The sequence below is a fragment of the Miscanthus floridulus genome, unplaced genomic scaffold, assembly GCF_019320115.1.
Source record: "Miscanthus floridulus cultivar M001 unplaced genomic scaffold, ASM1932011v1 os_1005_1_2, whole genome shotgun sequence".
NCBI classification, from domain to species: Eukaryota; Viridiplantae; Streptophyta; class Magnoliopsida; order Poales; family Poaceae; genus Miscanthus; species Miscanthus floridulus.
In genome coordinates this window covers 37,043-57,463 of record NW_027097462.1, presented here as the reverse complement: position 1 = coordinate 57,463, position 20,421 = coordinate 37,043, and the positions used below count along the sequence as shown (strand labels likewise).

General features: G+C 51.2%; 2 protein-coding genes across 2 annotated transcripts; both read right to left on the bottom strand.

Annotated features, from left to right (window-relative positions):
- Nucleotides 1-1,029: 1,029 nt before the first annotated feature.
- On the bottom strand, nucleotides 1,030-3,046 carry LOC136533600 (pectinesterase/pectinesterase inhibitor-like). Its single transcript, XM_066526154.1, is given in 3 exon segments — nucleotides 1,030-1,481; nucleotides 1,483-1,955; nucleotides 2,049-3,046. Coding segments are annotated over 3 exon segments (1,689 nt in total). The 5' UTR covers nucleotides 3,043-3,046; the 3' UTR covers nucleotides 1,030-1,259.
- A 2,178-nt stretch (nucleotides 3,047-5,224) lies between these two features.
- LOC136533599 (ABC transporter B family member 19-like) lies at nucleotides 5,225-11,883 on the bottom strand. Its single transcript, XM_066526153.1, has 10 exons — nucleotides 11,518-11,883; nucleotides 11,345-11,399; nucleotides 11,056-11,231; nucleotides 10,733-10,933; nucleotides 10,012-10,271; nucleotides 9,610-9,926; nucleotides 9,300-9,523; nucleotides 8,254-9,073; nucleotides 7,897-8,138; nucleotides 5,225-6,701 (listed from the first exon to the last, which is right to left on the bottom strand). The coding sequence occupies exons 1-10, from the start codon at nucleotides 11,794-11,796 to the stop codon at nucleotides 5,493-5,495; spliced, it is 3,783 nt and encodes a 1,260-aa protein (XP_066382250.1). The 5' UTR covers nucleotides 11,797-11,883; the 3' UTR covers nucleotides 5,225-5,492.
- Nucleotides 11,884-20,421: the final 8,538 nt, after the last annotated feature.

Genomic DNA, 20,421 nt, shown 5'->3' with positions numbered 1-20,421 from the left:
CCTCCTTCCCTTATTGTTTTTGCATTTTGCTTTAGCAATGTACTCGAATTATGAGCTAGCACAGTTAAAAAAAATGTTAGGTCTTTCCTAGACATGAGGATTTTTCAGGCCGGGCTCGGGCCGGACCTGCCAAAAGGGCGGTTTAGGTCAGACCTAAAATCTATGTCCAGTAGCGTTCCATGGACGTTTTAGGCCTCGCTTTGTTTGTGTCGAGTCATGAGTGTTTAAAAAGGAGAGTAACATATTTTAGGAGGTTTGATGGAGGATTGGAGATCAAACTAGCCTTCCCCACAGGAAACCCACAGGAAAACGTATCCGCGGGCGTAACAAAGCGCTCATCCATTACTTGTTCTTGAGCGGGCAAGGCGCTCAAGACCGATGATTCTTGCTTCAAAACTAAAGTGCTAAAGCACTCCAACTTCAAATCTGGAATTTCAACTTCAAAACTACAGGTTTTAGCCCTCCAACTAGGTGGGCACTTCCTTCGTCGTCTATAGCATGTCTCGTTTGGCTTCGTCTAGAACCAAAGAGGCATGATGGCGGGCGGTGTGGTAGAGACTATAAGCCGACACTGGAATCGACTCGCTTCTATTCTCGATTGGACATAGATGGGGAATCTCTATAGGTCGTTTTTCAACCACATCTCTAAAACACATACAATAAAATTGCACTTCACGGCACGGCTATAAAAAGAAAGAGCTTCGCTAGGTTGCCAACAATCTTAGTCATCTAGTTAGTACAATTAAAAGAACAACTCATGATACATATATAATGTATAAGTTTTTATAGTCAAACAATGAAAAAAATCAATGTTATCTGAACAACAACTAAAAATCAGATACCTAAATGTAGGAGAAGTGTTTAAAAAGAGAGAATATTGTCATATTATTTGGTCATTAGCGCGCGCTAATCACTTGTTAGTAAAAAAACTGCCCGCCGAGCGGAGATCAGCTGCCCTGCAATGACAGAGCCAACGGACTTTTGACAAAACACACCCACACTGCATTAACCAATGTCGCAACAAATCATTGTCCAAAAGACTTTTCGTTTACTGAAGAATTTCACCAAGACAAAAAAAAACCAAAGGAATGAAAAAGGAAAGAAAAATGGCAAAGGTACAAACGTTAGCCCTCCTGTCCTGCGACACCTCAGGTACATATCTGCTTGCACGTCTGTCGTCAATCAATTGTACATACACACAAACATGTATGTGCCACCTCACTATCGTGTGCTGTATGCCATGCAAATGCATGCGGTCCTTAGAACTTGAACCCGAGGATGTGCGGCGTGCCGGTGAACTTGAGCCACGTCGCGCCGTCGATGAACGGCCCGGCGGTGAACTGCTCGGCGTCCTTCCGGGTGATGACGTGGAACCCGGGCCAGTTGACCCTCTTGCTGGTGCCGGCGCCGGGGCCGCGGTTGTTGTACTCGGCGTAGTAGAGCGTCTTGATGCCGAAGTCGCCGTTCCAGGGCATGTACCCCCTCGGGCTTGATGAAGTCGGCGATGGTGCTCTCCATGATGACGAGGCGCGAGAACTCCTTCCAGGGGCGGCCCAGGTAGGAGGGGATCTTGAAGCGGTCGGGGAAGAGCTTCTGGTCGGGCACCAGGCGGCAGTTCTGGATGACGAGCCCGGACTTCATGTTGGGGTCGGTGCGGCCGTGCGCGGTCACCGAGTTCTGCTGGTTGTCCATGGGCCGCCGCGTGATGATGAGGCAGTTCTGGAACACCGCCGCCGAGTTGCCGAAGATGAAGTCGATGGTGCCGGAGATGACGCAGTTGCGGAAGAACTGGCGCCGGGCGTGCACGTACAGCGTGTCCTGGAACGCGTCGAACCGGCAGTTGTAGAACGCCGCGAGGTCTCCCTGGACGCGGAGCGCCACCGCCTGGTGCTTCTCCGCACCGGCCGTGTTGTGGAAGCCCATGTTCTTGCAGATGAACCCGGACGCCTCGATGGCTGCATGCGAACCCATCCATCAAATAAACGTACCCAACAACCCGTTTGTGTTTTTATCAATCAAAACAAAAAAGAAAAAAAAGATCTGCTCACAGAAGGTGGCGGTCTTCATGGTGGTGATGCCGTCGGCGAAGCTCTTGCGGCCGGTCACGCGGGTTTGCTTGGGCCCGTCGCCGTACATGAAGATGTTGACCTTGTCCTTGGGGATCATGACGATCTCGTCGTAGAGACCGGCCTTCACGTAGATGACGTACCTCCCCTGCTGGCCCTTGGGCACGGCGTCCACGGCCTGCTGGATGGTCTTGAACTGGCCGCTGCCGTCCTTGGCCACCACGGCGTTCGGCTTAGGCTGGTTGCCCGCCGCCAGCAGCTTCCTCTCCGGGGACCTCATCCACACGGGCCAGCCCTTCTTGTCCTGCTCTGACAGGAGCCGGCGGCGCGAGTCCTTCTTGAACATGTCGAGGTCCAGCTTCTTGAGGATCCCGCCGAGGCTGTTGGTGATGGCGAGCGCGTTGCTGCTCAGCTCGGTGGCGTTGCGCAGCACGGAGTGCATGTCGGCCTTGAGCTTCTCGTCGACGAAGCCGTCGATGCAGGTGTCCATGAACGTCATGACGCCCGTGAGCCACGTCTCGAGGTCGTCGGACCGGCTGAAGAGCACCTTGATGTCGCCGCCGGCCATCTCCAGCATGCCCCTGAGGTCGTCCACGGCGTCCTCGAGGAGCTTCTTGCAGTCCTCGCGCGCGCTCTCGGTCATGGAGTCGCTGGCCTTGGCCTCGCCGATGTTCTTGGACTGCTCCACCGCCGTCTTGACCGACTCCAACGCCACCTTGGCGACGCTGTGGAACACCTCCTTGGGGTTCTCGGTGCCATTGGTGGCCTGGGAGAGCGTCTTCTCGCACGACTCCTTGTACAGCGTGGGCGCGCACAGGGACTTGACCGACTTCCCGGACGTGGCAAGGGAGGCCTCCCCCGGGACGTTGAAGTTGTCGCCGGCCTTCTTGCCGGAGCGGGTGACGGTGGCGACCACGCCGACGACCACCGCGACGACGAGGATCGCCGACAGGCCACCTAGGAGGGCCTTTGCCATCTTGGGCCGCAAGCTTGTCGTTGAATCGGACGGGGAGCGAATTTGTAGCGGCCTTGACGACGAAATGGCTGCGTACGGACGGACGTGGATGCATGGTTTCACCGTTGTTTGTGTGGCGGGCCGTGTTCGTTGGGAGTCGCTATATTTTGACGTGCTGAAGAGCTTCGTCTACTTGAGAGGTAAGGACCTGGTCAACGGGTTTTCCGTTCTGGATTGAGGCATATTTGGGTGGTGGTTGTCTGCTTCATAGCATAGCTGACTACTGTCTTGTAGCACCTTTTCTAAATTGGGTTGTGCTAATTCTGGAGGACAAACGGCATTACGATGAGCCTAAATTGGACAGATGTCTTCGCCAAATTTATTTATTATTTTCTTTGTGCTTCGCTGTTTGTCTTTGCTTAAGTTCCTCACTATGATCTTCGCCAAATACAAGTTCCTTACTATTGTTGGCACTCGTCACAATTTGTTGGTATCTTACCATAGCCATTGGCTTGGACGACGGTAATGATGAATTGCCAGGTGCATCGTGCATAGTACGCACACCATATGCAGATTTCCACACCTGGATGCCTGTTCAAGTTTTTTAAAACATAATATAAATGTGGACGCTCACATACATGTATGCACACCCACCCTTATGAGCTTTGAGCATAACTAGGCCCCAACTTCCAAATTGCGGTTTTAGCGATTGATGAACACATGAGTGTGTGTGACTAACGTGTATTTTCAGGGGGTTGTCTCACATAATCCAGCCGGAATTGGCTTAGCCGGCTTCTAAAATCGGCTAAGCTGACTTTCCCAACTTTCTCGAATGCAAGAATGGACTGCACCATTACATATAAGGATCGTATCGTTTGGAGTCCGGATGAACAAATTATGAATTTCGAAAGCTTTTTGTCCGGAACCCACATAAGCTAGCTTAGCCGACTCCAAAACCTGTTGGACGACTTTGGCAGGCCCAGATTGGATATAAAACGTGTTTTGCAAAGATTTTCGACCCCTTATGGGATAAGGCCACCCCCACCTTATAAATAAAAAGGTGCACAGCCAATTGAGGTCCCCACACACACACACACAATCGATCAAATTACAATCTATTTTTATCTCTCTTTGCCTTAATCACTTTCAACCTCAATGTTGTTGTTCATCACTTGATCCGATGACCAAGGATGGCGTCCTAGGCTTGCTGGCCAACCTAGGGCAACCCGACAACGTCCTTGCCCCACGGGGTCCCTCCCGGATGAGAGCTTCGATGGTTCATTCGTTAGTTTGTCCAGAAACTAGTCTTTCTTCGTCACGTCAGCGTGATAGCTATCCTTTGGTGGTTTAGTTGTAAACCTCTCCGATTTTTCACCATGTAAGTGTGATCCTCGCTGCGTTTTTTAGTCCGTGGTGACCCGGGCTATCGAGCCCTAGCTAGTGTGTGACCGATCTTCTTGTCAGTAGGTCTCAACCATTTTTTTTCCCTGGGCATGCCTGCGAATTGGCACCAACTACAAGCAAACGGGCATACAAATGCATGCCTTATTACCTTCCACCATATGTTCATAATTTGAATACAATCCAAGGTCCTAAATAATTTGGCTGGCTTGTGGCCTTACTGTAGACATTGTGGCAGTCAAACTCTAGTGTTAGCACGAAAAAAACGACTCTTGAAGACACATAGGACATAGCACATAGGTGACAGGTGCAAATTAAGAGAAAAGACGAGTGGACTGAACCGCTGAAAGAAGAAACAAGGAGAGCCGTGTGATAGCTATGCAACATTTTTCCCCCTTTGTTGTGAGATCGAGGAGAGATGCAACATCTGAGATTCACCATTTTTTTGAACTTAAAAAACGTCCCGTTTTCTGTTTATGGTAGTGGGCCACTTAGAACGCCGAGACGAAAGATGCGTTCTTCGGATTATAAAGGTGGGCCGGACCACAAACATTGCTCCAAAGTGACTGCTGCTCTGGATGGGCCAGCCTGCAATGGCCCGATCCAAAGGCTTGCCCGTTACTCCGCTAGGGATGGCAGCGGCGGCGGACCTGACCCGCCGCGGACAGTGACGCTCTCCGTGGCCCCCTGTTAGCAGCGGCCGCCCTTCTCCGCAAGTCCGAAGGCAATACAGAGGCGACAGCTCCTAGGCCCTACTAGTACAGGATACAATAGCAAAGACGAATCTTGGTTCTGAACTTCTGATCGTTGTGAAGCGTACACATCCAATTGGGTCCAATATTTCATCTGAATCTGAGAATTACTAGGAGGGGATGATCCATCTAACATCGCCGGAGCCGCCAGCAGTGCAAGCAGGATACAGCATCACTTTGTCGGCACAATCCTGATGGTTTACATCAAAACACGTCTTCCGGCCACGCCCACGCTACACCGCCCTCCAGTATCTACACCGGCCCCGCCTCGCGCCGGGAGCTGCACGTAGTACGGTAGTAGTACCGCCAGGCGCACGGTCAGCCGTGGTGTAGCTGCAGCTGCAGCAGCCGCGAGTAGGCGCCGTCGGGCCGGGACACGAGGTCCCCGTGGCTGCCCTGTTCCACCACGCGGCCGTCCTGCACCACCGCGATGGAGTCCACGCCGCGGATGGTGGACAGCCGGTGCGCCACCAGCACGGCGGTGCGGCCCTTCATGATGCGCTCCAGCGCCTCCTGCAGCACGCACTCGGACTCGGCGTCCAGAGCGCTGGTCGCCTCGTCCAGCAGCAGCACGGCGGGGTCCTTGAGCACCGCGCGCGCGATCGCGATGCGCTGCTTCTGCCCGCCGGACAGCTGCACCCCGCGCTCGCCCACGGGGGTCCGGTACCCGTCGGGGAGCGCGCTCACGAAGCCGTGTACGTTGGCCACCTTGGCCGCCTCCACGACCTCCTCCTCCGTCGCGCCGTCCCTGCCGTACGCGATGTTCTCCAGGATGCTGGTGGCGAATAGCACGGGCTCCTGCTGCACCAGCCCGATCCTGAGGCGCAGGGACTTGAGGTTCAGCCGCCGGATGTCCTTGCCGTCGACCATCACCTTCCCGGCGAGCGGGTCGTAGAACCGCTCGATGAGCGCGATGACGGTGCTCTTCCCGGACCCGCTCGCGCCGACCAGCGCCTGGCTCTGCCCGGCCCGGATCCGCAGGCTGAAGTCCTTGAACACCATCACGTCGGGGCGCGTCGGGTACGCGAAGTCGACGTGGCGGAAGTCGATCTCGCCGCGCACCGACTCCACCTGCTCCGCGTCCGGGTCGTCGGGGTCGATGCGGGTCCGGCTGTTGAGGATGGCGAACACGGAGCGGATGGACTCGCCGCCGCGGACGATCTCCGGCGCCAGGCTGACGGTCTCGGCGACGGAGTTGGCGGTGATCACCAGGACCACGAACACCTTGATGACCTTGGAGAAGGTGGACACGTGGGTGCGGACGAGGTGGGCGCCGAACCAGAGGATGAGCGCCTCGGAGGCGTACAGGGAGAGCTGGGAGAGGCCGAAGAGCGCGCCCGAGATCTGGCTGCGCCGCAGGCTGTGCATCTGCGGGACGCGCAGCTCGCTGCAGAAGAGCGACAGGATCTTGTCCTGCGCGTTGAACGCCGCCACCGTGCGGATGTTGCTCACGCCCTCCCCGGCGATCATGCTCGTCTTGGCGTGGGCCTTGGCCGTGTCGCCCGCGAAGCCCTTCATCGACAGTTGCTGCCATCACCAGACGAAACCGTCAGTCAGTTTGTCAGTCATCGTAGTCATCCACATACAGAAAGCAGCACCAATCGTCATCACGTGATCATCTCAAAGCAAACAGTGGCATACACATGCGAATTGCAAGCCTGAAAAGGCAGTGTACGAGCGACGCAGTGATTCAGCAGTGCATTCGTTCGAAACTCTGAAAGTGCTGCCGGCCCATGGACCATGGCCGTCCGTCACTGAAAGCGAGAGGGCCCATGGCTGGCTCCCATGGGCACGCCTAGCAACAAAGCAAGCGTCACGCAGAATCTCTACGAATCACCGCAGCAAATTATTGCGAGCAAGGAAGCGAAGGGCATGGCCCCTGTGGCGCGAAAACGAGAGGCAGGGGCGCGGGCGCGGCGCTCTGCGCGGCACTGTCCCCGCGGACACGACGCGATCACGGCAACAGGACACGGCCGCAGAGCCTGCGAGACGGCCATGTGCGGGACTGCGAGTCGTAAAGCCGCCTGCCCCCCGGCCCGTGGAGCAGCAGCCAGCACAGGCAGGCAAAGCCCCAGATTCCCGTGCACGAGGCGGCCGTGCAAACAGACACTGCCGCGGCAGCCTCGCAGGCCCAAAGGACGGGAGGACCACCACAGCCACGGGCGTGAAACCTGAAGCCAGAAATCCCCCTATCCATGGCGCCGAACGAAGCTGCTGCCGCCGCGATTAATGGCGCCGTGCCTAAACGCATGCAGTCGGGAGCGTCCTTTGCGAGTTATTTACACCGAGTTCAATGAATAGGAACGTGCACCTGCGGATGGGATTCGATTAGAAGAAGGGGTGAGAGTAAGAGGAGCAAACTTGCCAGTGGACGCACATGTCCCGCACAGTAATCCATGCCAGTTGCAGCAGAGGCAGCGGCAGCATGGGCCATGGATCCTACCATGACGCGCTCATGAATTTAATTGTCCCCTCTTGTATCCAGCTGATTCAGAAGCCCAGCTGCAACGGCTGCCTGAGCCCCAAACGGCACGACAGCCGCGAAGGTGAGGGCGTCGTGCAAAGCACTTGGTTTGGGATAAAATAGGTGGGTCAAATTCTGCTAATCCAACTAAACTACCGAGCGGAATCCGACCCCGGCAGCTTTTTCTAAACTCAGATTGGCCATGACTGAATAAGCAATTGAAGTAACCGCGAGTTAGTAGTGTCCCATTGTGTTTACCTGGGCAAAGTTGGCGAGGACGAGGAGAGGGAAGGTGATGAGGATGAGGAGGGCAACCCGCCATTCAATGATGAAGCCGACTACGAAGGATACAAGGAGGGACGTCGTGTTCTGCAGGATAACTGATATCCGTTCGGCAATGGCCGACTTCACATCAGCAGCGTCCGTGGACATGCGAGCAGCAACAAGGTTTGAATTGTTCTCCTCCTGATCGAACCATCCGACATCGTTCCGTAAAATCACTGCAAAGATTTTTTTTCAATAAATTAAAACATGCTCATGTTATCCAGTAATGAGCATCGTGTGGGGATGCCAGGAGAGGAAGAAGTATGTTAAGGGCAGCCTGTGGATTCATACCGGCAAGCATCATCCTCCGCACCCTGGTGGTCAGGTTTTCGCCCATGATGCTGAAGAAATAATGCTGGACGAGGTATGCAACAACCGCATACAGCCCAGTGCCGATGTAGATGAACACGTACTCCCTGGTCTTGCTCTCCATTTTGTTGGGGTTCCGGTAATAGAACACTTCGATCATGTTGCTCATCACAATGGCAAATGTCGGGCCGATAAATCCAGATAGGATGGACCCAATAGCCCCCAGTATGGTGTAAGGCCACTCCGGTGCGTTCAGTTTTAGGAGCTTGAAGAAGTAACCCCTTGGTGCTGGGTACTTCCGGTCATTGTCGGCATTGGAAACCATCTCGATGCGGCCATCAGCACCAGTGCTGTATGAGTAGCTCAGGTTCCTCAAGCTTCCTGACCTGAGGCTCAGTGACCGAGTGGAGAGGGAATTGCTCAAGCGGGATGACCTGGACTTGCGGGTTGATGGGCATGCACGGTTTCTGGCTGTCTCTTGGAATCTGATGAGTGCAGCATACGCTCCAGAGCTTCCTTTGGCGAGGAGTTCATCGTGAGTACCAGTCTCAACAACCTGGCCTTGCTGAATCACGGCAATCATGTCAACACACCTTATTGTTGATAACCTGTGGGCAATCACAACAGTCGTCCTCCCGACCATCAACCGATCAAGGGCCTCTTGAACGATACTCTCTGAACCAGCATCGAGTGCACTAGTGGCCTCATCTAGCAGCAGGAGTTTTGGATTCTTCAGCATCGCACGGGCAATGGCAATACGTTGCTTCTGACCACCAGAGAGCTGAAGTCCCCTCTCTCCCACCTGTGTTCAGCAAAGGGTTTGCATTCAAGAAGTCAGTATTAGCTACCATAAACAGAATAGCGATAAAGAAGACAAAACCAACAGGACTATTTTGTTACAGGAAAAAATAATTGCAAATGTGTTTGAGAGAAAATTGCAAAACAAGAAATGAAGTTTTTTGAAATCAAAGCAGAAATGAAGTGCAAATATCATTAGAATTTAGAATATAAATAGAAGTAGAGCCCACATGAGTGTTGTAGCCATTAGGAAGAAGAGCAATGAAGCTATGGGCATTGGCTGAAGTAGCTGCAGCCTCAACCTCCGCCATTGTGGCATCAGGCTTGCCATAAAGAATGTTCTCAAGAATTGTAGTTGCAAAAAGTGCAGGTTCCTGATTCACCAAACCAATCTGATCCCTAAGCCACTTCAATTGCAGCGTCTTGATGTCCACATTATCCAGCAAAACTTGCCCTGCAGCAACAATCATGACCACTTATTAAAAATTAAATAGACTGACAAGTGACAACAACATAAAGGTGCACAGTTCATTTGCTCACCCTGATTAGGATCGTAAAACCGCTCAATGAGAGCAACAACCGTGCTCTTTCCAGACCCACTGCCTCCAACAACCGCTGCGGTCTTCCCCGCGGGGAAGAAGAGAGAAAAATCACGGAAAATCATGACATCCGGGCGGGAAGGATAGCTGAAGGCCACTTCCTTGAACTCTATGTTGCCATGTACTTCATCAAGGCACCTCCCGTCTGCCGTGTCCTGAACTATCGTTGGCCTCTGCCTTATCACTTCCAGCAACTTGTAGCCAGCAATCTTCCCTTTGCTGAATGCTCCAAGGTTTGAAAATGACTGCCCCAAGCTCCTGCAATATACAAATGAACACATTGGTTAGATTGGTTCAATCTGCGAAACTGCTAGAAAGCATAAGAGCATTTTTTAGTACTGACAGGCCACCGACGATTGCTGAGAAAATTGCAGTGAAGGCCTTCCCACCATCTGTCTGGCCATTCCGGATGAACACGCCGGCGTACCAGAACACCAGTGCCCATGACATACAAGCAATTCCATAGGTGCAGCCAATGCCAAGCCCCTTGGCCATCCCGGCCTTGTAACCCAGCTTCAGGGTGTTCTGAATCGCCTCCGAGTAGGAATTCAGGGCCTTGGTCTCCCCCACATAGGAGTAGACAGTCCTCACCTGGGCAATGGCCTAGGCAACATAAAGGTGGAAACCTTGGCATCAAAATTACTAACGAATATGCATAAAAAAGAGCAAACTGTAACATTTCCTGCATTTTGGCTTGTCACCCAAATAACAAGTAGCCAAGTACAGCATGGGTGAGAAGAGCTACTTCATGAAAAGGTGCAAAACGACATGGAACGGGAGATCATCCTCCGAAAAGAGCTGGTTGGATCTAACAAGAAAGCTTGAAAGGATCCAAAACGACATCATATTGATGACATGTAAAGCTTGAAAGGATCCAAAACGACATCATATTGATGACATGTGCCCAGCTACCTTGCTGCATTGGACTCTTTGACCGGGACGAGCTAGAGCCCACACTCCACAGTGATGTTGCCCACCCAGCCATCTCGATTTGTTGGCATGGAAAGGAGATCCCGGAAATAGTACGTGCCCGTATCAGTGGTTGTGGGGAAGAGAGATGCTACCTGCTCGGCTATGATTCCGGCGTTGGCGTACGAGTCCCGGCTCTTGGAGGTCAGGCCAGTGAGCGTGTACGCGTACAGCCCGCCGGCGAAGGCGATGCCGGGGATGACGGCGATGCTGAGCAACGCGAGCCGCCACGCCGAGACGAATCCGACGACCAGCCCGGCCAGGAACGTCGCGAGGTAGTGGATGAAGTTGCCGACCTGCAAACATCGTTCCATTTCCGTCCGCCATACCACAGTCGTCAGATCTTTAGGCACGCCGGAGTCATGGAGTCAACTGAGGTGGCAAGGAAGGAGAGAGCAAGAGGGATTGGCATGGTCACCTTCTCGCCAATGGCGTCCTGCACGAGGAGCGTGTCGGTAGAGACGCTGAAGACGACGTCGCCGGTACGCGCATCGGTGTCGAAGAAGCCCACGTCCTGCCGCAGCACGGCCTCGAGGTACCGTTTCCGGAGAGCGCCCACCTGGCGCTCGCCCGTGTACATCCAGCACGCGATCTCTGCACGGAAACGGAGCAGGGGAAGAAGCACGGAGGCTTCAGACCATGACGACGCCGCGACGCCGGCTAGGATAGGAGGAGTGTGTAACAGGGAGCAGGCGCGAGGCACTCACCTAGGTACGACGAGGCGCAGACGACGAGGCCGAGGTAGACGAAGTAGAGCGAATACTGGAAGAAACAGCGAACAAATGCTTGAGAGCGTCAGTCGTCAATAACCATAGCGCAGCGGCGAAGAGAAACAGGGAGGGAAGCCAGAACGGTGGGAGAGCCACGAACGAATACGTGCCTTGGACACCTCGTCCGTCATGCGGCGGAGGTTGTGCTGGTTCTTGCCGAAGCCGTTGACGAGCTCGCCGAAGAGGAGGAAGAAGACCGGCATGGCGGCGCCGTGCACGACGGCGCCCGCGCTGCCCGCCGCCATGAGCAGCCAGTCCAGCGGGTCTGCGAAGCCGAACAGCTCGTGGAACGCCACGCTCTGCTCCGGCCGCTTCTTGACCGCGTCGCCCCCGCCGCCGGCGCCGCTGCAGCTCCCCGCCTCCGCCTTCCCCGCATCGCCCTCTGCCATTGCCACGCCTCCTTCCTAGCTTCTCTGGTCGGCTCTTCTTCCTCCTCGCGACACAAGAGCTAGCGGCCCCTCACGGCCTTGGCATTGGATCTAGGGGGGGGGGGGGGGGGGGGGGGGGGGGGGGGGGGGGGTGACCGAGACCTCAGAGCAAGCTCAAAAGCCGCCCCTCTTCTTCCTCCTCCTCGAACAGCACCCAGCTGTTCGCCTTTGATCTTATACCGCAGGCGAGCACCATGTTTTGGCCGGGCACTTGGGCGTGCTTAAAAAAAGCTTCGGGGCGAGCGAAGTAGGAGTGGCAGCATAGGAGTTGAGGTTGAGCTCGAGGGGCTCAGCTCACGCGCGCGCGCGGGCATAGGCTGCCTGCCGACGCGCCTCGGCATCAGCCGGATTGGGCCCATTCTGGTGTGGTGACTCTGACTGTGCGGTGCGAGAGGGCGCGGCTCTCTGAAACTTGGGGTCCCATATGTCAGTGCCATTAGGGTATTCACAGTCCCCTCCGACATGGTGTACTCCGTACGTTGATGGGTATTGCAGTGTGTCAGGTATCGCAGCGTCTGGACGGCGGGGCCACGGGCCCACATGCCAGCGGTATTATTGTGTTGGGATATACGGGAGCCATGAAGCTCAGCGTTTACGGCGGAACAAGTGGGTGTGTGCTTTGGCCGTACTCGTGCTTGTGTACGTACTGTATGGCGTAAAGCTACACGGATGCAATCGATTTTACTTTGGTCGAACAGTTGTTTACAGCGGTAGAAAACAAAAACCGAAACAGCAGGAGCAGTCTGCGCCTCTGAAACCGCACCACGCACCCACCGAAAAGTTACCCACTTCTGTTACGGCCCGCAGAGCGTGGGACCAAGCCTCGGGAGGCAGAGCACGCGGATCCCACAAGCGTGGGCATCGGCTTCGAGGGCGTGGGCAACGGCTTTGTAGGTTTGGCGACGGAGCAGCTTTTTTTTTTTTACCATGATGAAGAGAAATTGTACCATGGACAACGACAATAGTATGTATATATACAGTACAATTATACTCCTTCCTATCTTAAAATGTAAGAGGGATGTACCGTAAATTTAAACTTTATTATCTTCAACTAACAATTAGGCTAATTATACTGCAAAAATTGTATAAGACTATCTCGTATTTTTCGATGTATCTTAAGTGCAATTTTGTACTCTCTCTCTTCCACTTTACAATTCGCTTTAAGTTTGACATGAAGATACTCCCTCCGTCTCAAATAAGTGTCACTATGATATTTATGCCAGTCAAACTTTCTTAAGTTTGACTAAATTTATAGAAAATATTAGCAATATTTGTATCTCCAAATAAGTTTATTATGAAAATAGAATCAACGATCTATCTAATCATACTAATTACATACTATAAATATTAATATTCTATTATATATTTAGTCAAAGTTAAAAAGTTTTGACTGCTCAAGAAGCGGGAACGTCACTTATTTTGGGACGGAACGAGTAGATATAGCATCACCCCACCCATGAGCCACCATCAGGCTTGACTACTAATCCGGCCCATTTTCATGTTTGATAGTATACCTCTCCTAACTAACTTTGACACCCGCGAAGATGATCTTGCAATTTTGAGCATTCCCTAGAATCGACGCCAATTTCAGGCGTCTTAATTATAATACATGTGGTGCCATAAAATAAATGAAAATTTTCATCCAACCTTCAAATCCACCATCAAGAAAGAGGTTGCATATTGAGCTTCTGATATGAGCATTTTGTGCCCCCATGATTTTTAGAAAGATGTTACTAGGCTATAGGCCAGGCCTTGCCAGGAGGCGTGTGTGGTGTCAAAGCAATGAGGTTGCGGAGGTACGGGCAGATGCAGCCTAGGTGATGGAACGCTGGTGTGGCAATGTTGGGTGAGCATGAATCTAGCACCACCGAAGCCAGCAAGGAATACTGTGGCACCATTGGATCGAAGATCGATCACTCCCATTGTTTTCTGAATATGCGGTGCAAACTCTATCTTAGATGTAAACATGCAAACTATATAAAAACTATACTTTGGTCACTAAAAAATAATTCGGTACATCAACAGTGTGTCCATATATTTATTCAGTTGAGATGCAAACTCAAACTAGCAAAATTCATATAAAATGACAAATTTCATATGCATGGGCTAAGGTGCGATGTGAGTTAAATTTTTAGAGCTCCAATTCAAACCACTCTTGGAGCCATTCGAACTTTACAGATCTGAATGCCAAGAATCAACTTCACACTGTTAGCTTCGCTCTAGCTTAAGGAGAGGTGCAACAACCGTGGAATGGATTAGTCTGACACGCTCCTCCAATGGGAATAATGCCGATGCCCAACTTGAGGAAACGACATCTAATTGAGTAGTCATAGAAAAACTTGCTCAGGTTCAACCAGAGTTGATGAGATAACAAATTAGCTTATGACCTAACTAACCGTGAAGAGCATATGGACTTTGTTAGCAAGACTTTAGACATGATACAGTTTAACCTCGACAAGGTACAATCATCGACCAAGGCCTGACTAGGGCCTGCTTGGAACACTTTTCTCTATTCCTGCGTTATTTATGTAAAATTCTTATACAGATCCCACTACTGGAGGTGCCCTCTTTGCCCAAAAGCCCTCGGCAAAGGCTTTGCCGAGTGCCGCCCTCGGCAAAGAGCCATCGGAAAAAAATTTAACGGCAAAGAGGCTCTTTGCTAAGGGCCATTTATCGGGCACTCGGCAAAGCCTTTTCCGAGTGCCAACGGCGGCACTCGGCAAAGAAAAGCAACCGTCAACGACGCTGCTCCGTTGACGGCGCCTTTGCCGAGTGCCGACAGTTAGGGCACTCGGCAAAGACATTTTTTTATTTTTTTTTCAAAAACTCTTTGCCGAGTGCCGCCCCAGCTTGGCACTCGGCAAAGATTTTTTGCTTTTTTAAAAAAAAATCTTTGCCGAGTGCAATGTCCTGGCACTCGGCAAAGTTTCCCAGCTTTGCCGAGTGCCATGACCATTGCACTCGGCAAATCAACCGAAATTGCAATTTTTTTTTGTTTTTTGCATTCCACTGACATAAACAGTTCAAATATATATCACATGTCACATATATATCACAAACATCACAATAATCACATATATCACAACGAAACCATTTTCACACATTATATCACAACCACAACTCAAATAACAACATATCGCAACCACAAGTCAAATATCACAACCACAAGTCACAAATTCACAACCACAGTCCATCAAGTCCAAGCACAAGTCACAACCACAAGTGAAGCTCAAGTCCAAGCACATGACGAAGCACAACTCCTCAAAAAAGCAGCTTATGACACGATGGTGAAGCAAAGGCTCCATCATTCGGTGACGCATGAGCGGGGTTATTCGAACCCGCCGACGAAAGCTGCAAAAAGGATAAGAGGTTGCATGTGTGAGATTCATCTAGTAAGTTTCTATGTGAAGCATTGGTGTATGTCATAGCTAGTGCAAACATCTAGTGAGTTTCTATGTCAAGCATCTAGTAAATTGAGAATGTCAAGCATGGTTGTATGTCATAGCTAGTGCAAGCATGTAGTAAGTTTCTATGTCAAGCATCTAGTAAAGTTTCTATGTCAAGCATCTAGTAAGTTTTTATGTCAAGCATCTAGTAAGTTTGTATGTCAACCATGGTTGTATGTCAAGGAAGCATCTAGTAAGAGTGAACTTTCATACTTACAGTAGTAGCTGTAGGAGTAGGCGGTGGAGGAGCTGCCAACGGCAAAGGTACACCCCCTTGCTGGACACTCCGCATGAAGGCCTCCATTTCTTGCATCCTCCTCTCCTGGGCCGTGAACGCTTCCCTCTAGGCCTACAGCTACGCGCTCTGAGCCTCGACCATGAGCTTCTAGGCCTGTAGCTCGGCCTACAATACAAACTTCAATGTTTCAGTAATGCAAATGTAACTTAGGTGTGCAAAGATGAACGTACGACGAGTAAAACAGGACGTACCTCGAGAGTGTCGACCCGCTGCAGTGACGGAGTAGGCCGTGGGCGTATGGGCTGGCTGGAGCTCGTGCTCCGTGCTCGAAGCACGTCGAGAGAGGGAACAGTGGTGGAGTCGATGGCGCCGTCTGCAATCCACAGCCGCCCATGCTTCTTGCCTCCTAGCCTCATGATGGTCTCTGCATCAATGGACTCAGTGCGCACATCGTAATCTTCTCCATGGACCTCCCTCACCTTTGAGGTGTACTCTTGGACCTTAGTGTGCACGGTCGGGTCGGAGTACACCTTGCGTGGGCAGACGGGTCGAATGAGACAGAGGAAGACGCCCTGCCCATGTGGGACATAGCCCACGCAGAGAACTTCAAGACCTCCACGCCCAGGTGTGCAGCCTCCTACGAGTAAGATGGCAAGATGGTGAGAAATAAGGCAGAACTCAGCGTCAAATAAGATAAAAGAAATCACTTACATATGCTTGTTTGTAGGCGGGGAGGCTGTGGCTGCCTTGATGGTGAGTAGCACCTCTCCTCAGTAGACGCTGGTCCCGCTGCCTCACGTGGTTCTCAGCGAAGTCGTTGGACAACCACCTGTCCATGATCATCTCCCAGCACACGAAGTGGGATCGGCACCACCAGGGAATCACCTACAAGTCATCGATTATTTGACATAGAAAAAGATAAAATTAAACCGACTTAATCTCAAAATGAATCATTATTAATGTTTTTCGTCTACCTCAAGGTACTAGGCCCAGGACAGCTCCACCCGTCTTGCATCAGGCTTGCTGATGGACTGTTTCAACACCACGGCGTAGTAGTCTCTGTGGTCCTGCACGCGCGCCTCATGGTGCATATCGGTGACGTACTTCCTACAGGCGGCGGCAACCGCCTGATCCGCTCGGGCCTCAAGTCCTTCTTCCGGCTTGAAATACCTCTACATACAAAACCGATGTATCCATTCATTATTTCAATAAAAGACTTGCCCAATGAAAATGTTGTGCGAGAGAGACTTACCCAAAACTCCGCCAGTACCCGCTCCTGCTTGTTGCGGTACCTGTCGTCAGGGGCCAACTGGTACTTGTCCCACGTGTAGGCCGGCTCCCGCACGTCCTCGGACACGTTCACAAGGCCGGGGTACCATTTCCTACACAAAACACCAAGGATGCTCACGGGGGAGCATGCAGGAGTACCCGGCAAAACCAACCAGGCCCTGCACAAGTGATTAAGAAAATTTATCAGTTCCTCTTTTGATTTCCAACATTATCATGTGAAGTAGTTGTGATAACATCTATAGTTACTTACCTCTTTGCCATAGGGTGAATCAGTGCCCGGTTGCGAGGAAGCGGAGGCTGAGGGAGGCTCGTGTGACCTCGCTGGTAGACAGTCGGGGTAGCGGAACTGTCGCCCTCGGTGGCCTCGCCCTTGGTGGCGTCGCCCTCGGTGGCCTCATCCTCGGTCGCCTCATCCTTGGTCTGTCGGACGTCCTCGTCCTCGACCTCGTCCTCGGGCATGGCCGTCACGTGCTCCTCCTCCATCACCTCGTCTAAAGGTGGTGGGGAAGGAGTCCGCTACCTCCTGCTGACCCTGGTCCTCCTCCTCTGACCTCCTGTGGACGCTACCCCTGACCCCGACCCCTCGTCTGAAATGGGAGGGCGTGGTCTCCTATAAAGGGAGGTCGTCTCACGTCGTGGACGGCTGCTCGCCATCACCTGCAATCACAAAGAATGAACAAGACTTATTAGTATATATATTAGAAATAGATTCAAAATAAATAAAGAAAACACAAACTAAAACAAACGTAGTATTACATGTATTAGGAATAATCTTCATGATTAGGATCATAGGTGTCGTCATCACTGTCAAAATTGTCCAAATGGGCAACACTATCTGACGTTTCTATGTTGTCTTCGTCGTCATTGCCTAGCCTTAATCGGTCAAGCATTTCTATGTCCTTGGCATTTTGCACCACATCTCCATCAACCTCGTCATCCTCTGTTTCGTTGTCTACTTCCATTTCAATCACTTCAGGTAAGACTATCTCAAACGTGACTGGTAGCCCATTTTCTTGATAGAACTGTCCATCATATGTGTTTGCGTTGAAGTTGTAATCGTCATCGTTTGGGGCAGGTAGTTTACCGTGTGGAGACACCTAGTGCACAATAGCCCAACCCTTAAGATCCGCTTTGTCTTGGTTGGCATATCGCGTATAGTACACTTGCACGGCCTGTTGAGCCATAATGTAGACATCTTTTCCTGGATAGATAGAATCTTCTCGAATCTCGACTAGCCCAAGATGAGGGGTCTGTCTCGTTTATCGAGGATTAAACCAGTGGCATTTGAACATGATAGGTTTATGTTTGTGACCATGAAATGAGAGTTCATAGATTTCCTCAACTCTACCATGATAGTCAAGGCCATCAGTGCCGGGCGTACAAACTCCGCTATTTGTGGTTTTCCGTCTGGGCCGAGTCTGCTCATATCTTGTTGTGTGGAAGCGATATCCGTTCACATCATAACCGGTAAATGACTGCACCCTAACGTCATAGCCGCCTACAACCTATCTCAACTCCTCACTCATGGATGAGTCAGTCTGGGCCTGCAAGCTCAAGCATGATAGGTCGTTATATTAATCGAACGAACGAGAAACTTGGAATATGAAACGTGGGAGCTAAATTGGACATTACCTTTTGTTTGAACCAAGAAATGAAATTAGGCCTCCCCACACCCACACCCTGAGAAAGAAGGGTGTCATGTTCCTGTAAGGTAGGATCCCTTGATTGATGCTAGGACTCACGAACAAATTTCTTGTCTGAATGAGAATCAGTGGGGTTGCATGAAGAATATTCAGGGCGTATTGAAACAAGTTCGTTGAGAACTTACTCAACGAACGGCTGCACCTCAAGAAGGTTGGTCAACACTTATAGCATGACACTTCACCACTCTTCATTTCCCAATATCTTATTGGTCGATCCACTTACGCTGCCGAGTTGGCCTTGGAACAGGCTATGGGTCCATTCATTTTCGCTAACATTGTAACAAGGGAGTGGATTATGATTGCTAGGAAGTTTTGGCTTGTAGTATAGTGTTGTGAAGTTTGCCACCTCCTCCCTTAGACTTGCCTCTGCAATGGAAGCCTCAATTCTAGCTTTATTTGTACATTTCTTGCGAAGAGTCTTTAGACATCTCTCAATTGGATAGCACCACCGGGCTTGCACGCCCCCCCCCAAACATGCCTCAGACGGGAGGTGCACAATTAGATGTTGCATGTGCAAGAAGAAGCCGGGTGGAAAGATCTTCTCTAGCTTATAGAGCAACATAGGTGCTGCTTTTTCCAAGTCCTGAGCGACGGTCCGAGATATCTCCTTGGCACAAAGCTGACGGAAGAAAAAGCTCAACTCTGCCAGCACTTGCCAGACATGGTCAGGGACATAGCCTCGGACCATCACCGGAAGAAGCCGCTCGATCCATATGTGGTAGTCATGACTCTTCATCCCGTTGACTCGTAAAGTGCCTAAGTTCACTCCCCTACTCAGATTCGCTGCATATCCATCTGGGAACATTACGTCTTGATCCATTTTAGTACTTCCCTCCTTTGATCGGGTTCCAAGATGAAATCGACCTTAGGTCTTTTCCATTGTTTGTTTCGGCCACTAGGAGGCCGCATCTCTTGCTTCGGTCTATCACACAACGTCGCTAGGTCCACTCTAGCATTAACGTTGTCCTTAGACTTATCAGTGTTCATGAGAGTTCCCCAAAGTGCCTCGGTGATATTCTTTTTAGTGTGCATTACATTAATGTTATGTGGCAGAAGAAGGTCATCAAAATAGGGGAGCCTCGTCAAGCCGGATTTATGAGTCCACATATGTTCCTCACCATATCCCACAAAACCACCTCCTTCATTGGGCACGAGAGCATCTATCTGAGCACGCACCTCAGCACCACTCTTCATGCGTGGTTTAGGGTCTATCACTGCAACACCTTTTGTAAAGTTCTTGATGTCTTGTCTGAATGGATGGTTAGAAGGGAGGAATTGATGATGCCTGTCGAACGATGAATACTTGCCACCCTTCTTCAACCAAATGAACCTCACAGCTTCCTTGCATATTGGGCACGGGAACTTCCCATGGACACACCAGGTGGCGAATAACCCATACGCTAGGAAGTCATGCAGGGAGTAGTGGTACCAAACATGCATCTTGAAGGATGATTTTGTAGCTCGATCATATGTCCATACCCCCTTCTCCCAAGCGTCGATCAATTCATCAATCATAGGCTCCATATACACACCCATATTACTCCTCGGGTGTTGTCGATGCGGGACCCATAGGATACCCCGCAAGGGAGAAAGAAGATCTAGTCTAACTAGGATTCTTCCCATATAATCTTAGTAGTAGTACTATTCAGTAATCCTACTAGGAACTCTCATTGTAAACCAACTAGGACTCTGGCCTCCTGACTATATAAAGGAGGATAGGGCTCCTAGAGAACAGAATAGAACAATTGTACAACACAACACTACACAATCAATCCAACGTAGAGGCTAACGTCGACTAGACGTAGGGCTGTTACTCGATCAATGATCGAGGGCCTGAACCAGGATAAATCAACTGTCTCTTACGTTCACCGTCGAGTTCTGCATACGCTGAAGCCCGAACAACACTGCC

Coding starts and splice junctions, on each gene's coding strand:
- LOC136533599 (XM_066526153.1), bottom strand. CDS start 11,796: ATGGCAGAGGGCGATGCGGGGAAGGCGGAGGCGGGGAGCTGCAGCGGC. Junction 11,232..11,344: donor CTGCGCCTCGTCGTACCTAG/GTGAGTGCCTCG, acceptor GTTTCCGTGCAG/AGATCGCGTGCTGGATGTAC. Junction 6,702..7,896: donor TCCTCGCCAACTTTGCCCAG/GTAAACACAATG, acceptor TGGTGATGGCAG/CAACTGTCGATGAAGGGCTT.